The sequence below is a fragment of the Podarcis filfolensis genome, assembly GCF_964270895.1.
Source record: "Podarcis filfolensis genome assembly, chromosome: 5".
NCBI lineage: Eukaryota > Metazoa > Chordata > Lepidosauria > Squamata > Lacertidae > Podarcis > Podarcis filfolensis.
The window spans coordinates 64,424,199-64,446,758 of NC_139608.1; the positions used below are offsets into that span (position 1 = coordinate 64,424,199).

Below are 22,560 nucleotides of genomic sequence, written 5' to 3' on the forward strand. Positions count from 1 at the left end.
GGTATTACAGGGGTCAAGCAGTTGAAAACATTTGCTAAAATAAGAGACAGCCGCCCTATGGAGGCTCATGGTCTTGATAGCCAAACCTGAGCGATGTGTGACATTTCCCTCACTGACCTCTGGTTGCATGGGTTAGTCGGAATTGGAGTACCTTCTGCTGGAATACAAAAAGTTATTCCAAGCTGCATATTCTTTGGCCTTTTGGGGGTCCCTTCGTATTGGCAAAGAATTCCATGATTCATTGAAGAAAAGAAGCAAGTTTATTCTATAATGCATGGTTACACAATATAATATGAATATATATTATAATAATAATAAGTAGTACTAGAGGCTGTGCCCCTGCATGTTGTTACATTTTTACCATCAATTTTGTTGTGTGTTTTTCTTCCGTAGATCCTTTTGTTATTGCTAGCCAACCTTTAATATTATTTGCGACAGAAAAGAAGAACATAAGTACAGAAAACAATCAATGTAAAACTTTTTAAAAATGTGTCTGCATTAATATCAGGTATATAGTTTGCCCCTCATATTAAGACATTATTTGAACTTTTGCAGCAGAGAAAGCATATCCTTAAACAACTGGTCTGGTGCATCAAGACCCCAGATAAAATCCGAATGTTGCCATTCAGGAATATTCTTATAGAAAACTAAATGAGGGATTCGAGGGAGCAGCCGTTCAATAGCCTTTTTGGTTACAACAATGTCGTTCCCACCACTCCACACAGCTGTTGGCACAGTAATGTCTTCTATCTTATAAAATGGGGGTGTACTCTGTTGAGAAAAAGAACAGAAAGATGAAAATTAGGTTCACTTTTATTTATTTTCCTCTTTTTAATTTTTTATTAATTTTTTTATTAAATTTTCCAACATACATTTATAGTATCCAGTCTAAATATATCACATATTTTCTCTTTTAGACTTCCTTCAACCTCTCTGACAATCATCCATTATTCAAATTTTTAAATACGCATTTCCTAATTTTATATTGCATTTTATAAACCTTCACACACTTAGTTTTCATCAATACAATAGTCCTCTATCATTTACAGAACTTCTTGAAATCCCACTAGCGTTATTTGCTCATCACATACACATTTCAGGTAGTCTGAAAATTTTCCCCAGTCTTCAATGAACTTTTGATCTCGTATATATCTGATCTTTCCTGTTAGTTTGCCCAGTTCAGCATACTCCATCAGTTTCATTCTCCATTCTTCGAGCGTCGGCAGTTGTTCCTGTTTCCATTTTTGGGCCAATAATATTCTCGCTGCTGTTACTGCATATTTTCCTCTTTTTAAAGACATCTTTTGGATCTTCAGATACATTGAAGGTCTAACATCTGTCCCTTGAAAATCATTCTTTAACTATCTATTAAGTATCCAACTCCTTACTCTGGAGCAGTAAGAATAGCAAAAGGAATGAGAGCCCTCATGGCTCATGAGGAGGACGTGCTCTTCAGGACAGAGGTAGGGTCTCCATTTGAGCCTGAGGGGCAGTAGGGCTTTGATGATGTCGCTCAGCCTCCCCCCCCCCCAACAGCTGAAAGGTGGAGTAACATAGCAGAGGCAGCCACTTCCGCACATATCAGCAGACTAGTCTCAGCTAAGCCCCACTGCCCATCTGGCCTGGAAGGAGGCTCTCAATGGATCCCAAAAGGCAAAATCTAGAGGGGAGTGGTAGCTCACTGGTAGAGCATCTGGTTTGTGTGTAGAAGGTCATAGGTCCCTCAGGTTTTCTAGTAGGGCTTAGAATCAGAGCTGCTGCCAATCAGTATAGACAGATAGGTGGAACAATAGTCTGACTTGGGATAAGGAAATTTTCTATGCCTTACTCATTAAATGCATGCACTTTCATAGATAAACACATAATTACAACCAGTTCTTTGGTGTCTTTGGTGTTATCTCACCCAAAGTAATTATATAAGAACTCAGAAATCGCAACATGGTTCACATTAACATTTAACCTACCGCCAAAATCTCTCATTAGAATCCAAAACACTTACCATGTTGTAGACAGCTTTGTTCTTTGATCCATAATCAAAATACTTAAATTGGTTGGTTTTAGCAACCTAAAAAGATGGAAAAGACTTATACACAATTTGAAATTTGGTGCACGTTCAAAAAACAAAATCCTCTTGAAAGATGGAGGCCCACAAGAAAATTCAAAATCAAGAGATCTTGGTTACAGTCAAACTTCGGTTGTCGAACTCAAAGAGAAGCCACGTCGGATGTTCAGCTTCATAAAAGCATTCAAAAATGGGAACTTTTACTTCCAGGTTTTTGGCATTCGGGAGCCAAGGCGCTCCAAAATGGAGCTGTTCAGGAACCGAGGTTTGACAGTATCAGAATTCCCACCATCCACCCTGGCCAATGATAGGACCATAAGCTCTGCTTAAAACAGTGGTGTCTCTAGAAAGTCAGGTAGAAGGTTATTAACATATCTATCATCCTCATTTCTGAGAAAATAGTAAAAAACTGAGTCCGGCCCCTCAAGATTGAGGGGGTTCAGCCCCATTCGGGCATATGTTGGTAGGGAGGAGCTATCCTCACCCCATAGAATTGGTGCCTGTGCCCACAATATTGACCTCTTCTTTTGCCCAGCCTTCACTAATCTTCAGCTGTCAAGACCACTGCAATATGTTTCACCTTCTGCGTAATGTGAGGATTCCCGGCACCAGTGAATGTTAGTGCACTCGGGTGCATGGGGCAGTACCCCACCAACCTCCATCTTCCCTCCTCCACCCACTGCTTGCCTGTCAGCTTTCTACTCCTTAGTCTCATTGTTTCCCTTGTAGAACTCAGCAGCAAGGAGAATAAGCAATGGCAAAAGAACATAAGGAAGAATTATAATGTCAAAATTAAATATTCAGGAAGAGCCATAGATCAGTGATAGAGTCTCTGCCTTGCACTCAGAGGGTTCCGGATTTAATTCCTTGCAACTCCAGGTAGGGCTGGGAGATACTACAATTTGCAACCCTGGACAGCTGCTCCCAGTGAGAGTAGACAATACTGAACTGAAAGGAGCAATGGGCAGTAAAGGGCAGCTTCCTGTGTTCTTCCCATGAGATCCAAAGAGTTGTTAGTTCATGTTTGAATATTGAAGTATCTAGAATATAACTTTTGAGTGGTCCGGTAATCTGGAAAACTACACTTTTATAAAATGAAATGGAAACCTTAGTACCAAAACAGAAACATGAGAAACTAAACAGGCAAGTCGAAACGTCAGACTTTTGATTCCCGTTTTTTGAGATGCTGAGAAGGTATTTGTTAGAATGTACCTGACTCCAGTGTGCAATAGTTTTTACAGAAGTAAAATCAGGGTAAATTCCAAGATACACATCTGCTCGACTCTGGAAGAATAATAGAAAAGAAAATGCTTTTTATATTCACATTCTTGAAAAATTTTCAAGGAACATATTTATTTACAAAGCGATAGGTCATGGCAATCAAGGTAGTGCAGCATACAGACACTTTCATGCAGCACAAGGAAGCAGCTTTCTGATGAAGAGGTGTCTGGGTACCTAGATGTGTATCCCCCACCCATAGTGAATCCAGCTGATAAAGAATAAAGAAGGAAGAACAGGGGCCTTGACGTTGCCTCACAACAGTGAGCACCTGGACAGCACATGGAGCAGGCACAGAGGTCACCTGGTCACAGCCTGCCCTACAGTAGTAATTCCTTCTAAATTTGCATCTGGAAATTAGCATAAGCAGTTAAAATTAGTCACTCTGAAACTTCTTTGGTTTTTGTAGTGCTGTGCATTTCCTCTTCTATGGTCATGCGTCAATGACCAACTACCAACTAGACGTGAAGATAATTTTGAAAATAAATTTTAAAAGATAGATCAACATTTATTAAAAGAGGCCTCTAGAATTTCACCATGGAAGAACTGTGTAAAGGAACTCAAAATTATGGCAAATACTCTATTTTGTTTGATTGATTTTCTTTTGTTGTTTTGTATATGTACACAGCAAGATCGTTCAAAAAGAAATAAATGAATAAATGATAGAGAATAAAACTACCTACCACATTTAGGTTTTTCTCATTGCGTCCTTGGAATAAGGACATGATTTGGAGACAAAGTTTGTCAATCCCTCGATAGCTGCACCACTTGGCATTGATGGCTGTTAGTTCATTAAAGAAATAGCAGTATTCTTTATTGCCGCATATAAGCTGTAAAATAAATAAATAAATCTGAAGCATTACTAAATAATTGTCCTTTCTTGGAAGGAAACATTGAGGTTCCTGTTAGGAACAGATCTCCTTTATGTTACAGTTATATACCACTTTTCTTCAAGCATGCTCAAGGTGAGATGCCTGGGCATTCTAGGCAATTTTGCTGCCAGGTTCTGATGTGGCCTGGCTCTGGATAGCTGAGGAGAGATTTCTAAGGGGGTGCGCTCCAACAACCTCTTCCCACACAACCTCTCAGGTGTTAAAATTGGCAGATGGGGCCTTCTTGATAGTTCCTTAAAAGTTTGGGAGTAGGGTCCTGGAAAAGGGCATTCTCAATAGTGGACAGTAAGATGAATAACAGAATATTTGGCAGAAGCTGAACAGCAGCAGAATGCAAATGATACTGGTTGTGTCGCATGCAGGTTGGAATGTCAATCATTCCATTCTAGCATCCCTGACTGTGATAGAGTTTTCATCCTGTCTGGGAGCAGCCACCAAAAAGCACTGTGGAAGGACATGTGGATCTAGAATTGGCCTCCACAGTCACTTAGGGACTCACTGTTAAGACCGTGTTCTTGGAAGACAATCTTACTTGGCTACGAGTAATCGCCAAAGAAGAAGAAGAATTTCCATTAACCATTTCTCTTTTCTGTGAAAGGCTTCCAGTGTTGAGATCCATAAGGGTATATTCACGTATAACTTATGTTTATATATATTCCAGATTCTCAATATAATATGTCTGATGAAATTGTTTCTAAAGTCCACGGTGACTCTGACCTTATCATGCTACAAATGTTCATGTGATCCAAACCTTCTAATTCTTCAAGCTCACACTCAACATAAAGAAATGAAGCGGATGGCAGGAAGACTAACTCTCCATAAAGATGCAGAAGAAAAATATATATTAGAATTATGGGCCTTGAATAATACCTACTCTTATCAATTCTTGAGGAAGGCGTAGAATTAAGGAAAGGAGTCCTTTCATGCCATCCAATGTGTAGGCAGGAGCCAGGCCCATGAAGAGTTTAACCTTTTGAGCAAGCTGTGGCATGGTTGAAAAGGCAATAAAACCTGGAAAAAAGAAACAATTCTAAACATAGCACTTGCAAACAAACAAACAAACAAACAAATAAAAGATTTAAAAAAACCTGTGGCTCTCCAGGTGTTGCAGGAGCTGGAGCCCACCAGCCATGCTTGCTGGGGCTGATGGGAGCTGGAGTCTCAAATATCTGCAAGGGCAAAAGTTTCCCATTTCTCTTCTTTTGAAATGCCTGTCATTCAACAAATTTATTTGCACCACAAATGGACATTCTTCATGGCTGTGGAACTGATAACAGCTGTGTACGCTGCCTGATCCTGTATACTGGAGTCCTGATCCTGAAAAGACTTTCTCATGGAACGTATGTGAACTCTGCTTTTTATTTTCTTTTTTAAAAGCTATGCTTTAATCTGTCTTTTTCTTTTCTGAACTAGTCTTCCCAATAGTCCTGAGACTGGACCACACCCCCAATAAGTCCCTGATAATGCAAAAAGGCAAGAAAATAAAAGGTATTTCATTCTTTTCTTATTAACTTACCCATTGTACCTCCCTGGGAATGGCCAATATAATACAAGCTTTTTTGCTTAGTTTTCTGCAGAATAAAGTCTATGGCTGCTGGAATATCATAAATTGCCATTTCATGAAAGCTGAAAGAAAAACACAGAATATAGGTGAATTTTTGCCTGTCTGCAATTGCATACAGTTGTGGACATTAATGTATAAATGCAAACAGTACCATACATTACATATGATACCCTTACATTTGGAGGATAACGTTGTAAGTTTATTGTCCTATGGAAAGTGTAAGGAGAGAAAGAGTAAATATATATTTATGATTTATTTAAATATTTACATCACCCTTAAACTAGCCCAATAGGTTCTCAGATATGTACATTGTCCACATGTTAAAGGATAATTTTAAAGAATTATATTAAATTATATGAAATCGCTCAACTGCGTTAAATTTAAATCGTAGTTCAGAAGTCCCTTTACACAGTCTAAAAGGTATACATCCTGGAACGTCTGGGCAAAATGGTGTGTCTTCACAATATGCCTGGAGGAACTAACAGATCTGTACAAGAGCGGACCATTTATCAGGTAATCTAAATGCCAAATTGTTCATGGCCTTATATGCTAGTTGTATTAGGACTGGCCTAAGATATTCTGGCACTGGAGGTGAACCACAAAATTGGGCCACTTCCCTCCAGGGAGGAAGCAGTGAGTGAAGATCTACACCCAGGACAAAGTGGCAATAAATGTCTTCATTACAACCAAGTGGAGAATGAAGATCTACATCAGGAACGATGTGCGGAATCACACTGATGATGCTTTTCATATGGAAGATGGAAGGGCATTCCACAGTGCAGGGGCAAGAGCAGGAAATGCCTTTTGGGGGGTCACTACCCTCTGATATTATGTGGAGTGTGGTGCCATGCTTAAAATTCCCCCAAATTAAATTAAAATTCTGCTCTGGGTGACTGAACTGATATTACCCTTGCTGGTATCTTTCCCGGGAAAATCAGAGGCTCACTATGTCAGGTTCCTACTGGAAGACCAGAAAAACGCTAGAACATTAGCAGTGGCAAAGTTTTTATTGGTGGTTGCAAGAATCAATGATCCCTATCCTTAAGTCTGAACAAAATAATAATAGTAATAATAATAATGATAATTTATTATTTATACCCCGACCATCTGGCTGGGCTGGTTTAAGAACAGTCCTGTTTACGAACGATTCGGTTTACGAACACTGCAAAACCGGAAGTAGTGTCCCAGTTTGCGAACTTTATCTCGGTCTAAGAATGGAATCCGAACAGTGGAAGGGCACCGGTGGCTGGAGGCCTCATTAGGGAAAGCGCACCTTGGTTTAAGAACGGTTTCGGTTTAAGAATGGACTTCTGGAACGGATTAAGTTCGTAAACCGAGGTACCACTGTAATGATATCTTCTGATTATTTGAGCTGTACTGAAATATAAAAGGATCTTTCTTCTTATCTGCATTGTAGCATAAACAATGAGGTTCTAATCCAATCTGCTTTCTTATCTCTGACCATCTTCTATGCTTGTTTGTTTGTTTGTTTGTTTGTTTATTGTGATGGGAGTCTAAGACCAAAAGGGCTTAAATGCAAAAATTACCAGAGCACTCCACTCCACCCCTATCTCACCTTCCATACTCTTTTTTGACCTCACAGGCTACAGCTCAAGGCATAAAATGGTAGTGGATAATAATAATAATAATAATAATAATAATAATAATAATAATAATTGTTATTATTATTGTTGTTATTATTGTTGTTGTTGTTGTTGTTGTTATTATTATTATTATTATTATTATTATTATTATTATTATTATTTATTATTTGTATGCCACCCATCTGGCTGGGCCTCCCCAGCCACTCTGGCCGGCTTCCAAAAATATATATATATAAATACTCTAATGCATCAAACATTAAAAGCTTCCCTAAACAGGGCTGCCTTCAGATGTCTTCTAAAAGTCTGGTAGTTGTTGCTCTCTTTGACATCTGGTGGGAGGGTGTTCCACAGGGAGGGCGCCACTACTGAGAAGGCCCTCTGCCTGGTTCCCTGTAACTTGGCTTCTCGCAGTGAGGGAACCGCCAGAAGGCCCTGGGCACTGGACCTCAGTGTCCGGGTAGAACAATGGGGGTGGAGATGCTCCCGTTTAACCTGGAGGTAGGCTGTCTGAATTGTGTATTGCTTTATAATGATTTGTTGGGTCTCTGGGCAATAATAAAGACTGATGATGATGATGATAAAAATAAATACATCTATGAAGCATTTCAGTTAAACGCATTGTAAAATCATATAGAGAAATCTATAGTTGAGAAAGACAGAACTCTAGAGTGCCATCTGGTTTCATAGTGTTATATTGCCTATACAATGCATCTAAAATGCTTTTTCAGTCCTGGGAAAGTTCTCAGGAAAAGCATCCCTTCCATCCAAGCAACAATAGCCCCTTGTACTTACCTGAAATTCCAAAATTCTTCTTGGTCTATTGAGAAGTGCTGATGTCTTCTAGACCAAGTGGTCCCCCTGTTATTTAATATCCAGACATCATAATCAGCATCTGCAAGAACAAATCCCAGACTATTGCTGGGAAGATTTGAAATCAAGCTCCTGCCTTCACAAACGACACCGGGTACCAATAACGCAACTGTCTTAGGCCCTGGAAAACAAAGACAATATTAGATAGAGAATGGGCACTCACAGAGCACCAACATTTCCCACTGGTATCTAGCCCAAGGCCAAGCAGAGTAGGGTGCAGGAGGTACAAAGGAGATGAGCCAGACATTTCCTAGGACCTCAGAAAATGTTTCCATAGATTGTGTGAAGACTAGCAACGATGTTTTGTGTAAGCCTACATAAAACGCTGTGACACTTCTTTCCCCGCCCACTTTCTCTTCTGCCAACATGTCCCCGCCTACTTTTCCCAAGCAATCCAGAGAGGCGGTGCTGAAGCATTGGCAAAAGGTAGCAGAAGTAGGTGAGGCGAGAAGGTGGGTGGACCTTGCCTCTCCTGTGGGTGAAACGCTGTGCCTCTGAGGTGACTGCCATCTGCCACTGAAGTTATCCGCCATACACTTTGATCAGAGTAGGGTGAAGCAGCTCATTGCCACCATTATCAACATGAACCGATGAAGAACTGGCTACGTCTGATAAAATTATCCTTGTGAGGCGATTTGCAACGCTCTCCCTGCCACAATGTGAAGGCAGTCCCATGACAGGGCAAGGACCTTGCCTCTCCTGTGGGTGAAACGCTGTGTCTCTGAGGCGATTGCTGCCTGCCACTGAAGAGGGGCCACAACTGCTGCGGCTGTTTCTAAACAACTCTCCTAAGAATCAGGAGATAGTTAATATTTGCACTGATTTTTGAAACGACATAAAAAAGTCACTCAACCAAACCCCACGCCACTTAAGATATTTCATAGTGTTCTGCTATGAATAGAAGTCTGGATAATTATTCTAACTGTTGATAATTTGGAATTATTGATTAATCTGGGGAACCTTGTTGCTCAGATATAATGAAGAAGGAATCATCAAGTGTGTTTACAACTGAGCACAACTGAAGTGATTTCAGCCAACTTGCAACAATTTCTTCCAAATAAAGTTGAATGAAAGAAAAAAATAGTGAAGTCTGGGTAACATTTTTAAAGTTGAACATAGGGATATCAGCCATTGCAAGTGGCATTTTAATGCATTTACTGCTAAATTTCAAAATTACCTGTCTTCCCAGAACTATGTATTCCATGTGGAATTCTGTTTGCCTGCAGGTAATAGCCATCCTCTGTCAGGATTGTATACTCTTCACTGGGGTATCCCCAGTACTGAATAACTTCGGGCTGTGAGTGGAGAAGGATGGAAATAGAAATGCTAGATTAAAAAATAAATAAATCTGATCATTCAATTTCTGGGACAATGGCTTGAATATCCCAAAAAAACAAAAACTTCCGAGGGACAAGATTATTGTGAAGTGACTTTGCTAGTCCTACACCAGGAATGGGAAATCTGTGGCTATAGCTGGGCTCCAGCTCCAGCTCCCAGCCAGCATGGCCAAGGGTCAAGGATTATGGGAGTTGTAGTCCAACAACACCACATCCCTCCCCTAAACTCTCATAATGTACACATGATTGTATGCAAGTTTGCCCAAAACACACCCTTTTTTTTGCCTAATAAAATGATTTTTTTGTATTCTATTTTCATTTGTATATGCATTTTTAAAAACACTTTACTCTGGTATATACATTTCTATTTCCATTACTTGGCTGGAGAACAGTATGCAAAAATTGAAGACATGCCAGTTTTCAAGGATGGTTTTGTTCTGGTTTGTGTATTGTTCCAGAAAATGCAAATTGTGTAGATTCAGCATGAAATGCGAACTGAATCAAATTTATTCCCCCTTTCCCCCATCTGGGTATATTTGTGTGAAGTGTACATAACCACAGAGAGATTGTGGTTTTCTCCATTCCACAACCAAAAGACAAAAAGGAAATCTGTACTGATATGATGCAGAACACCAAATCTGTATTGTAAGCAACTACAAAGAAATCTCTCACCATGAGAAATATAATGAATCTGCTGCCTAAGGCTTCAGCTAATGCCTGTGTAGCAAATGTCAACATTTACACTGAGGAGCCAGGCTCCTAAACCTCTGCTCCGAGAAGGAGTTATCAAAGCTAACTGTGTCTTCTAGATCAGATAATCTAGCCAAGAGAGTATTGTTTCAAACACGATCAGATTAACTTGCAGTTTGAAATAACTCCTGTCAAGCATGGAGTTTCTTCCTGGAAATGCATGTGCTCTTGAAAACTGTTTTAAAAATGAAATTATAAGGAACATGGTCCACTGTTTTCAAGGCCATCTGAATTATTAACTTACAATAGTCATAAATTGTTGTGGATTCAGATGTCTTCTACTGCTGAATTCTTCAGATGTCAGAGCCTGTTGGACTAAGCAGGCCACTCCCCAAAACAGCCACATCTTGGACCTGTGTATAAAACAGAACTACAGGATCTCTAGTCTGAAAACATGAGTCCCTAATGAAAAAGATTTCAGGGGGGAAACTCAATATATTGAAGAATGATCTTGAGGAGACATGATGGGTGTTGAAAGGTGAGATAAAAGGGCGAGATGAACCTTTGGCCTGATCCAGCAGTGTTCTTCTTATACTAGCAGCAGGGAGGACTGCTGTAGAGAACCTGTGGCATTACCCTAGAACAACACTGGTTGTTGTTGCTCAATATGCTCCAATTGCTTCCCAGGGGATTTTGATCCTTGAAGCCGAGCCCAAATGCCCTGGCCCCCATCCCAAAACATGTCCTCAGATTCTCTTTCTTGTATGTAAGGAAATGGTATAGACTCGGTACAAGGAAAAGAGCTATTTCAGTCTCAGAGTCCCACAGGACAAAGGGTTGACTGGGATGGGTCTGATCTATGAAGAGTGGCCAAGGTGCCTGGGTTCAGTTTCCATTACATTAACCTCAAGACTGCTGAGTAGTTGTTTCAACCACTTCTCCGTGCCCACTCATCCAGCTAAAAGCCATCATGAGTGCAGCCCTTACTCATGAGAGTCTCTGTTCTGTTGGGATACTGCCAGGGAGACAAAGTCCATCACGCCCCCACACCGATGCCGGACGATCCATCGATCTCCCATAGATACAGTATCAATCAATTAGCGACACGAAGCCTCAGAAATAGCATGCCACATTCCAAGGCTGGTGCACGCTCTTTCAGCAGAGTTCGCACAGCGAAAGATGCACTCAGGAGAGCATATTTACAAGTTTATTCAGCGTTGGTCAGAACAAAGAAAAAAACATGACTGCCTGCTTCAGTGTCTCAGGCACAGAGAGAGAAACGAAAGCATAGACAAAACATAAACTTCCTGTGAACAGGAAATACGCAGACTCTGTGACTCACAAAGCCTGCTCCCTTTTAAGGTGGAACGGAAATATCCTAACATGTTGCTGGGTGAACCTGCAGGCATATGCTGTGTCTAAGCAGGCATATATTGTCCCTTCTCATGGTGTTGTAGGAGAGAGTGCTGTACCCACCTCCTCCCTACCCAGCCTGCTTTGCCGCCCCAAGTTCTGACAATACTCTCTCCCCCCTCTGGAAGGAACGGAGCTGGAAGTCCTATCTCCACACAGAGCCAGGTGGGGTTGAGGTGGGGCCAGCCTACCACTTCCTTTTTTTTTTTTTTTTGACATACAATCCTTAAAAGTGTTCAAACATACTTACACTCAATACCACAAATAATTCCTTTTCCCATCACCATCCACCACCCCTCACCCCACCTTTGTGTTAGACTTCCAATCTACTCAATTGCAATTTCTTTCCACTTCTATTACTTTCTTTCACACACCTTTAGCCTAATTTCACACTTCTTTTTCTATTACACATTGTTATCCATCTTATTCAGTATTTCAGTGTTTGAAACAGAACTTGTTTATTCTAATAGGAGTTCTGATTTTTCGATATGGTCTTGCAAGTATCTTTTAAACACCTTCCAGTCCCTATCTATCTTCTCTTTTGAGATCCTTCCAATTTCTCCCATTGTTTTGGATATATTGTAGTACTCCACTAATTTGGCAAGCCACTCTATTTTTGTCGGTACAATACCACTTTTCCAGTTTTTCGCAATCAATAGCCTTGCGGCTACTGTTGCATATAAATATAAGGTCTTGTCTTCTTCCTTTAGGCTTCCTGGTACTATTCCCAATAGAAAACCTTCTAGTGTTTTCCTAAATGAATATCTGAACATTTTTTTCATTTCGTTATAAATTATTTCCCAAAATTGTTTGATATTTAAACAGTTCCACCAAATATGTATCATAGTCCCTTTTCCAGTGTTGCATCGCCAGCAGACATCACTACAATTTTTATTCATTTTTGCTATTCTTTCAGGTGTTAAATACCATCTATGTTGCATTTTGAGGCAATTTTCTTTCAATATATAACACATAGTGAATTTCATATCTTCTTTCCACAATTTTCCCCATTGTTCAAACATAATATTTTTCCCAATATCTTGCACCCATTTAATCATTGACGCTTTAACCAATTCATCCTTTGTTTCCCACTCTAAAATCAGATTGTACAATTTAGATATATTTTTTGATTTTTCTTGTATTAAGTATTTATCGAATTTTTATATTTCTTTTTCAAATCCTAACTTTTTGTATTTTGCTAATTTATACTTAATTTGAATATATTGGAACCAATCACTAATATGAGCTTTAATTTCTGTATAATCCTTTAATTCCGATTCTCCGTTTTCTTCCTTTAATAGAATTTTATAGGTAGCCCAATTTTCTTTCATATTTAATTTTTTCACTGCAACAATTTCTGCCGGCGATGCCCACCAGGGAGTTTTCGGTTCTAGGAGTCTTTTATATTTCTCCCATATTTTATATATAGACTTTCTAACTATATGCCCTAGGAAGCCTTTATGTACTTTGACTTTTTCATCTATTAGATAGGCATGCCATCCGAATTTCGTCTCTACTCCCTCTAAATCCAATACATCCGAGTCATCTAATTTGATCCATTCTTTTAGCCAGCTCAGACCCACCGCATCAAGATATAACTCCATGTCAGGGAGACCAAATCCTCCTCTTTCCTCCTTATCTATCATTATTTTGTGTTTTATTCTTGGCTTTTCCCCTGACCATACGAATTTGGCTAAATCTCTTTTCCAATTATTAAGACATTTATCTCCTCCTAGTATTGGGATACTTTGAAATAAAAACATCATCCTTGGTAATATGTTCATCTTTATTACCGATATTTTCCCTAGTAAAGAAAGATTTAATTTCCCCCATACTTGCAAATCATTTTTTATTTCATTCCATGTTTTCCCATAGTTCTCATTACTTAAATCTGTAGTGTTTGTTGTTAAATTTATTCCAAAATAACTTATTTTCTTTTTAATTTCCAATCCTGTAATTTCTTGTAATTTCACTTTATCTTTTTCTTCCATATTTTTCACTAATATTTTAGTTTTCCCATAGTTTAATTTGAATCTTGCTAATCTGCCATATTCGTTTATGTATTCCAGTATTCTAGGTGTACATTGTAGGGGATTTTCTGTTGTGATCATAACATCGTCTGCAAACTTGTATCTTTTTTCACCAACTACTATTCCTCTTATTTGGTTGTCCTGCCTTATTTTCTTTAATAGAACCTCTAATACTATTATAAATAACATTTGGGATAGGGGGCATCCTTGTCTTGTACGTTTAAAAATATTGATTTCTTCTCCAAACTCTCCATTAATAATAATTTTTGCTTTCTGTTGGTTATATATTGCATTTATACCTTTTTGGAATTTTTCACCTAGACACAATTCTTTTAATAGTTTTTTCATAAATTCCCATGAGATTTTATCGAAAGCCTTCTCCGCATCGATTGAAATCAGGGCTGCTTGTTTATCTCTTCTTACTTGTAGATATTCCATTATGTCTATTATATTTCTAATATTATCCTTTATTTGTCTGCCTTCCACAAATCCAGCCTGATTTTTATGTACTATTTTTCCTATAATTTTTTTTCAACCTGTTAGCCAATAATCCTGCATAAATTTTATAATCCAAATTTAACAATGAAATGGGTCTATAATTTGAGACAGATTCAAAGTCCGTACCTTGTTTTGGCAGGAGCGTTATATACGCTTGAGTCCAAGAGTCTGGAATATTCCCCTTCTCTACCGCTTCCTCTATTACTTCTTTTAGTGGGTTGATTAATTCATTTAACATTTCTTTGTAGTATTCTGCTGGTATGCCGTCTGGACCTGGGGATTTCCCTATTTTTAATTTTTGAATTGATTCCTTAATTTCTACGGTTGATATTGGTTCATTTAATAATTTATGGTCTTCTTCTGCTATCTCTATTAATTTATTTTTCTTTATATATTCCTCTATTTCTTCTATTGGCACTTCATCTTTTTGATATAATTTTTTGTAATATTTTTCAAATTCTTTTTTAATTTCTGTCATATCCCTTATTGTCCTCTCTTCTACTTTTATTTTATTTATTAATTTTTCATTTCTTTGTTTCTTTAATTGCCAGGCAAGGATCTTGCCTCGTTTATTTGCCCATTCAAAATTTTTATATTTCCAAAATTTGATTTGTTGTTCTACCTCCTGTTCTATAATATTATTATATTCTACTCTCAGTAATTTAATTTCTTGATTTAATCTCTCTTTATTTTTGCTTGCATAGGCCAATTTTTCCTTCCTTTTAATTTCTTCTAAGAGTTCCCTTTTCTTTTTTCTTTATTCTTATATGCTATTGAGTTTTGTTGTATGAAATATCCCCTAACAACTGCCTTCCCAGCATCCCACACTGTTTTAACATCTGTCCCTTTCCTCCAATTGTTTTCAAAATACTCCTTCATCAACAAAATACTCCTTGTATTACTTTTTCATTTTTTAATAAGAAAACATTCATTCTCCACCTTTTTTTCCCTTTCTCCTCTTCTCCTTTAAGAGTTAATGATACTGGATTGTGATCTGTAAGTGTTTTTGGTAATATTTCGGCATTCTCTGCTTCAATTGTCATATCCTTAGTAATCCATATACTGTCGATTCGACTATACAAATTTTTTGCTTCTGAGAAATATGTGAACTCCTTTTCGACAGGATATTTATATCTCCATATATCCACTAAATCAAAAATCTTTACCATTTCCATAAAGCTTTTTGGCAACTTCCCTTCATTTCCCCCCCTCTTCTTCTGCGATCTATCCAATTCTGGTTCCATTACTCCATTTAAATCCCCTAACACAATAATTCTCATATCTATATATTCCACTAATAATGATCTTACTTTAACATAGAATTCTGATTTTCTTTTATTTGATCCATAGATTCCCGCTACCACAATTGGTTCCCCCTCTAGTGATATTTTGACTATTACAATACTCCCCTCTTTATCTTCATATAACAATTCTGGTTCATATTTGCTTTTAACATACATTACAACCCCCCTCTTTTTTCTTACATCAGATGCGATGAATTCTTCCCCTAACTTTGGTTTTACCAATAGTCTTTTATGCTTAGTATTGATGTGGGTTTCTTGTAAACAAACAAGGTCCCACTTCTGCCTCTCTAAGATACGTTCTATTTTCTGCCTCTTCCTCCTATTATTTAAACCATTTACGTTCCAAGATAACAAATTAAATTCCATTCTATATTAGTTGAAAAATTATAAAGTTAGTGGAAAGAGTTTAAATTATCTGCAGTGGTAAAGGAGAAGGGTTTTGTGATAGTTATTGGTCTGATTCTTTACCACTGGCGTAGTTCTTTATCCTTCCACCCTTTGCTGAGCTCTTTCTTCTTCTTCCGCCTCATCCGATAGCTCTCCCTTTCTTCCTTCCTCATTTCTTGCTTCTCTTTTCCCGCCTCCTAATTCTCTTTTTTTTAAAGAAATATTTATTAAGATTTTACAAAGACAAATATACAAAAACACATAATAAAAAAACAAAAAATGAGAATAAACATACAGAAAAAATAAGAAAAATTAAAAACAATTCTTTTTCATAACTTAAAACTCATTTGCTTGTTTCTTTGACTTCTTCACACCTCCCCTTCTTGTATTCCCATTTACATAATCAAATCAGCAAATCCTTACCCTCTTTCATTTATCTTATCTCTATAACTTAACATTTTATAACTCAATATTTTCATCCATTATCAATTCATTTTTGCATATTCTTATTAACTTTGTTGCTAATACCACTTATTTCCAATCCAACATCATTTTAATTATTTTTTTTTTACCTATTTATACCCTTCTTCCATATTCTTAAAGCATTACAGCTGGAAACCACTTAATTTCTATCCAACATCATTCTAACATTCATTAATTTTACAATATTTCTGTAGATAGTCTTTAAATTTCTTCCAATCTTCTTCCACCGTCTCTTCTCCCTGGTCTCGGATTCTGCCAGTCATTTCTGCCAATCCCATATAGTCCATCACCTTCATCTGCCATTCTTCCAAAGTGGGTAAATCTTGTGTCTTCCAATACTTTGCAATAAGTATTCTTGCTGCTGTTGTAGTGTACATAAAAAAGTTCTGTCCTTCTTTGGCACCAATTGGCTGACAATGCCCAGAAGGAAGGCCTCTGGTTTCTTCAGGAAGGTATATTTAAATACCTTTTTCATTTCATTATAGATCATTTCCCAGAAAGCCTTAATCTTTGGGCACGTCCACCAAAGGTGAAAGAATGTACCTTCAGTTTCTTTACATTTCCAACATTTATTATCGGGCAAATGATAAATTTTTGCAAGCTTGACTGGTGTCATGTACCACCTGTACATCATTTTCATAATATTCTCTCTTAAGGCATTACATGCCGTAAATTTCATACCTGTGGTCCACAACTGTTCCCAGTCAGCAAACATAATGTTATAACCAATATCTTGTGCCCATTTAATCATAGCAGATTTCACCGTTTCATCCTGTGTATTCCATTTCAACAGCAAGTTGTACATCCTTGACAAAATCTTAGTTTTGGGTTCTAACAGTTCTGTTTCTAATTTTGATTTTTCCACCTGGAAGCCAGTTTTCTTGTCCAAATTATATGCCTCCATTATCTGATAGTAATGAAGCCAATCTCGCACTTTGTTTTTTAGTTTCTCAAAACTCTGCAGTTTTAGTCTATCTCCCTCTTGTTCCAAAATTTCCTAATATTTTGGCCATTTGGCCTCCATATTGAGCTTTTTCTGGGCTTTTGCTTCCATTGGTGACAGCCACCTTGGGGTTTTATTTTCCAATAAATCCTTATATCTTATCCAAACATTGAACAAAGCTTTCCTGACAATATGGTTCTTAAATACTTTATGTGCTTTAACCTTGTCGTACCACAAATATGCATGCCACCCGAAGACATTGTTAAAACCTTCTAAGTCCAAAATGTCTGTGTTCTCAAGAAGCAGCCAGTCTTTCAACCAGCAGAATGCTGCTGATTCATAGTAAAGTTTAAAGTCTGGCAGGGCAAATCCACCCCTTTCCTTTGCATCAGTTAATATCTTGAATTTTATTCTGGGCTTCTTGCCCTGCCAGACAAATCTAGATATATCTTTCTGCCACTTCTTGAAACAATCCATCTTGTCCACAATTTGCAGTTTGAAACAAAAACAGCATTCTAGGCAATACATTCATCTTTATAGCTGCAATTCGACCCAACAAGGAAAGCTTCAAATTTGACCAAATTTCTTTGGTCTTTTTTCACTTCCGTCCAACATTTTTCATAATTATCTTTAAATAAGTTCCCATTTTTTGCTGTCATGTTAATCCCCAAGTATTTCACTTTCTTAACCACAGTCAGACCTGTCTCATTCTGAAACCTCTCTCTTTCAATCGGTGTTAAATTTTTCTCTAAAACCTTAGTCTTTGACTTGTTCAATTTGAATCCTGCCACTTGACCAAATTCTTGAATTAGTTCTAAAACCCTTTTAGTACTAGATTCTGGCTCCTGTAACGTCAATACTAAATCATCTGCAAATGCTCTCAATTTATACTGTTTAGCTCCGACCTATATACCTTTAACCTCCTAATTCTCCTCGATACTTCCTCCAAAACATATCTGCTTCCTCAAATGTCTCATATCGTCTTCTTTTTCCTTTGAAGTTGAAGGAAATTCCCACTGGGTATTCCCATCTGAAGGATATTGATTTGGCCTTTAGTGCTTTTGTTAGAAATTAGAATTGCTGTCTCTTTTTTAACAGCCTAGGTGGGACTTCTCGTAAAATTATTATTTCCTTTCCATCTATGGTTAATTTGTTCTTACTCTTTACTTGGAGGATCTTATCTTTCATCCAGTTCGATGTGAATACAATGATGCAGTCTGCCGGCCATTTGTTCATTTTTGCTTTCCTTGAGTTCACTCTGAAGATTTTCTCTGTCTGTTCTATTATGTCTTTTTCCTGTAAATGTAGCCACTTTGCTAAAGTTTCAGTCATCTTCTTCCAAATATCCTCCTTCTCCTCTTCTGGCACATTCCTGAATCTCAAGGTCTTCTCTTTAATCTGCATCTGCATCATTGCTAGTGCATCCCCAGTAGCTTCCTTGATTGCTTTTTGTTCCTCCATCTCCTTTTTCAATTTGTCCATTTCTTTTCTTTGTTCCCTTTGTTCTTTGCTAATTTTCTTCACCATCTCATCCATTTGTTGATTCTTATTCTTAATTTCTTGTACTTTCTTATCTGTCTCTTTCATTCCTTCTAAGACTTCTGTTAATTTTTCCTTTATTTCTTCATTTTCTTTTTCATTTTTTTCATTGTGTTTTCTAATTTTTCTAATTTCCCATCAATTGTATTGATTTTTTCTTCCAGCTCTCTTCTCAATCCTCCCACGTCCAGTTTCAAACTAATAATAAGCTCCCTCAAATCCATTTCTTCAAGGCCTGAGTTTCTTCTTAATTGTTGCTGTTGACTTCCAGTTCCAGTCTGTTTTTTAATTGCATGAGACATTTTGCGTTCTCTTTTTCGACCACCAGATGTCCTTCTATTGTTCCAATTTTCCTTTATTACTGCTTTTCCTACTTTGTCCGTTGGGTGTCACTGTGTTCTTATTTGCTCTGCTTGCTAGCTTCTGCCCTCCTTTAATCTTCTCTTTCACTATTTTGTCTTCGTCACTTCCTCCTTCTTCCTCTTTGATGATTACTCAGTGTCTTCAGACCTTTGACGCCATCTTATCTTATTTGTGAAATTCCCCTCCTTTTCCCCACAGCATTCCTTATTCCTTTGTCGTTATCTTTCCTTCAAGGACATTCAGTTTCAAAGCAGCTGCTTTCCTCCACCCAGCTCCAACAACAGGCAGCCTGTCCCGCTTTGCACTTTGTAGTAAGTCCGTTTCAGATAGTGTGCTTTTCAAATAGTTTAATTGCAATCTGAGTGACTTCTTTACACTCTCTCCATATTTTTTTCTGTTCTTCTGTCTTCCCTTTACTTTTGTGGTAGCATTACTTCTCCTCCGCTATTTTTACTCTTTATCTTGTTTTGGGTTTACTCGCTCCGTGAGGGATTTCCCCCCCCCCCGAGTTCCTTCCCCCCCCCTGTCTAATTTCCTTTTAGGTTTTGTTACTGCTGCTACCACTTTATGTTTATTTTAATATAGAAATAGAGATTTTACCATCTTGTCGCTGCTTCAGTGATGTGAGGCTTTTCACCGGTCTGTTTGCTGTTCTTCTCTGTGCCTGGATTCCCCCCCCCCCTCAGCTGTTTTTTCTTCAGCGAGGGGTGCCGGGACTCTAAAAGGACACTGCCGAAGTTCCTTTGACTTGAGCTTCCTTCCAAGCCTTTTCAGGGGTCGTTTAGCCTAACGTTGCCCCTCACAGTACTGGTGTATGCTCCGACCTGCTTACTGCAGTCAGAGCTCACACTGTTGCAGCTGTGGTAAAAGCAGAAGTCGACTGGGGGCCAGCCTATCACTTCCATTCCTTCTCATCTTCCTCCAGTATCTGCAATGCTAGAGCTAGACCCAACAGCGCCGAGTGAGTCATGACACCAGACAGCATTCCCTCCTAACCCCAGTACTTTTTAAAAGTCTTACTGCACCCTTCAGACACCAATTCTAGCTGGGAACAGACCATTATTTTTAGCAAGTCTGCTAAAAAATTATAGATTGTACTTCAGCAGTGTATAACACTGTTAAATGAACAACTTAAGAATGCAAGCTATTAAAATGCAAGACCAAAGCTATGTCACCGAAAAATAAATCAAAAAGAGACATGGAAGAAAGTATTTTTGCTTACCTGTTGCTGTGCATCAGTAGCGACCAGTTTTCAAATAGACACAGCAGAAGACCTTTGTGTCAGGGAGTGAGCAGAGGAGTGGTGGAGACCGCCTCCGCCTCCTGACCTGATGGGAGAGGCGGAGCAACACCTTGCTGACCTGTTCTTAGAGAACATTCCAGACCTTCCATTTCCCAGAACCTAGCGAGCCTTAAAAGTAGGAGAGAAAGAACTCAAAGACAGAGGGCACTTAGCACCCCCCGTATAGCAGGTGATGATGATGGCGAATGAGGAAGTGGGAGAGAAGGGGGGTGCAGATTGAGGACAAGAGGCTGGGGTCTAGAGCCTCTCTGTGTTTGAAATGAAAAAGGACTGTAAGAAACTTTCCTTGTCTTTATACGTTCCAGGGCAACTAGCCAGGAGCTTCTGGAAACTATAAAAACAGTTGAGAAAGAAAGCATCATCACACACCCAACATTTGCCTAATGATAAGTCTGTACAAAGCATTATAATGTATATTGTTGTTTCTCCTTTTTCCTTGTTGTTGTTTTAATGTAACCCACTTAGAGGTTTATTTTTATATTAATTGGCATATAAATTGTATATCAGCATTTTAAAATGTGGTTTTAACTGAGAATGTGGTTTTCAGTGATTAATAGGGCTGCCATACACCCAGGAAATCCTGACCATCTGGGGGGATTTTTTTCATTTTGAACCAAAAGTCAAAAGGAAGAGGCAATTTATCTTGTCCCTGGACACAGGACCAAGTTCCCCTATTGGTCAGTTGGTTCCCTGCCCAAGGGAATGCCTGAGACCTCCTACCGCCATAGGCCAATATGTGGCAGCAGATCATCTGGCCTGCCATTAGCTGGTTAGCTAGAGCGGCTCAGAGCCCATCTGCAAAACCACCTGCCTAGGAGGGCAAATGGACCTCTCAAACTTAAAACTTATTTTCTATGAAATGCAGGGGGAGAGGGAGGTATTCATACAAAGACCATAGATAGTTTATCCTCCCCAGCTTTGGTAACAGAAATGTAAAGCCTCTCAAAATCTGCATAAACCCCAGCACAGTAGGTCCTCAGAATTCCCAACCATGGACCGCTTGAAAATTGTTGAGGTTTCTGGTGGACCATTTAATTATCTTTTTCCTGCCTCTGACGGCAATTGTACTGTGCTGTGATAGTGATATATTTTGATGGCTTCGTTTATTCCTTATATTGCAGTTTCATGTATTACAGTTGCATGCCATAGAATTCTGTAGAAATCAATTGATATAGTGTTCTAGTCTGCTGCAGACCACCTAAATAAAGCTCATAGACCACAGGTTGAGAGAATCCTTGCCAAGGGGATAGATTATTTTCATTTTCTCATTTTCTCATTCTCAGTTTCTTTTTTTTTAAATAATTTTTTATTAAAGGTTTTTATAACAACAACAAACATATAACAAATACATAAACAGACAAAAACAAAAACAAAACAAAAAACATGTACCATTTCATATCTTAATTTCTTATACCTTTCTTCCCCGACTTCCTCATGCCTCCCTTTTCTGTATTCCAAATTCTTATCAAATACTCAGCAAATCTTCCCTTACTTTAATTTGAATTTAATCTAATCTTCCTTATTCTCCTTGTCTTAACCATTGCTAATAGTAACCATTTACTTTCCAGTCCAACATCATTCTAACTTTCATTAATTTTGTAATATTTCTTTAGGTAATCCTTAAACTTTTTCCATTCTTCTTGCGCTGCTTCTCTTCCCTGGTTTCGGATTCTGCTCGTCATTTCTGCCAAACCCATGTAGTCTATCACCTTCGTCTGCCATTCTTCCAGTGTGGGTAATTCTTGCGTCTTCCAGTACTTCGCAATAAGTATTCTAGCTGCTGTTGTGGCGTACAAAAAGAAAGTTATATCCATCTTTAACACCCCCTGTCCGACAATACCCAAGAGAAAGGCCTCTGGTTTCTTAGGGAAAGTATATTTAAATACCTTTTTTAGTTCATTATAGATCATTTCCCAGAATGCCTTAATCTTCGGGCACGTCCACCAAAGGTGAAAAAATGTACCTTCCTTTTCTTTACATTTCCAACATTTATTATCAG

The 22,560-nt window shown here is 38.3% G+C and overlaps 1 protein-coding gene across 4 annotated transcripts; it reads right to left on the minus strand.

Moving 5' to 3' along the window:
* Window positions 1–241: 241 nt before the first annotated feature.
* On the minus strand, window positions 242–20,760 carry LOC310762722 (lipase member M-like). Of its 4 annotated transcripts, none has more exons than XM_083614168.1 (11): window positions 20,620–20,760; window positions 20,481–20,586; window positions 10,603–10,711; window positions 9,449–9,566; window positions 8,194–8,392; window positions 5,750–5,859; window positions 5,108–5,244; window positions 4,024–4,170; window positions 3,275–3,346; window positions 2,000–2,065; window positions 242–771 (listed from the first exon to the last, which is right to left on the minus strand). In XM_083614168.1, the coding sequence occupies exons 2-11, from the start codon at window positions 20,492–20,494 to the stop codon at window positions 538–540; spliced, it is 1,206 nt and encodes a 401-aa protein (XP_083470294.1). In that variant the 5' UTR covers window positions 20,495–20,586; window positions 20,620–20,760; the 3' UTR covers window positions 242–537. The 4 variants fall into 4 exon arrangements, with proteins under 4 accessions (XP_083470294.1, XP_083470293.1, XP_083470292.1 ...); XM_083614167.1 differs by lacking the exons at window positions 20,481–20,586; window positions 20,620–20,760 and adding exons at window positions 11,286–11,297; window positions 11,682–11,722; XM_083614166.1 differs by lacking the exons at window positions 20,481–20,586; window positions 20,620–20,760 and adding an exon at window positions 11,286–11,698.
* Between the last annotated feature and the right edge of the window lie 1,800 nt (window positions 20,761–22,560).

Excerpts from the sequence above, each read along its gene's own strand:
- LOC310762722 (XM_083614166.1), bottom strand. The coding sequence starts at position 11,377 with ATGGGAGATCGATGGATCGTCCGGCATCGGTGTGGGGGCGTGATGGAC. Across the intron at positions 10,712-11,285 it reads CAGAACAGAGACTCTCATGA|GTCCAAGATGTGGCTGTTTT; the intron begins GTAAGGGCTGCA and ends TTTTATACACAG. Across the intron at positions 3,347-4,023 it reads ATGAGAAAAACCTAAATGTG|AGTCGAGCAGATGTGTATCT; the intron begins GTAGGTAGTTTT and ends TTATTCTTCCAG.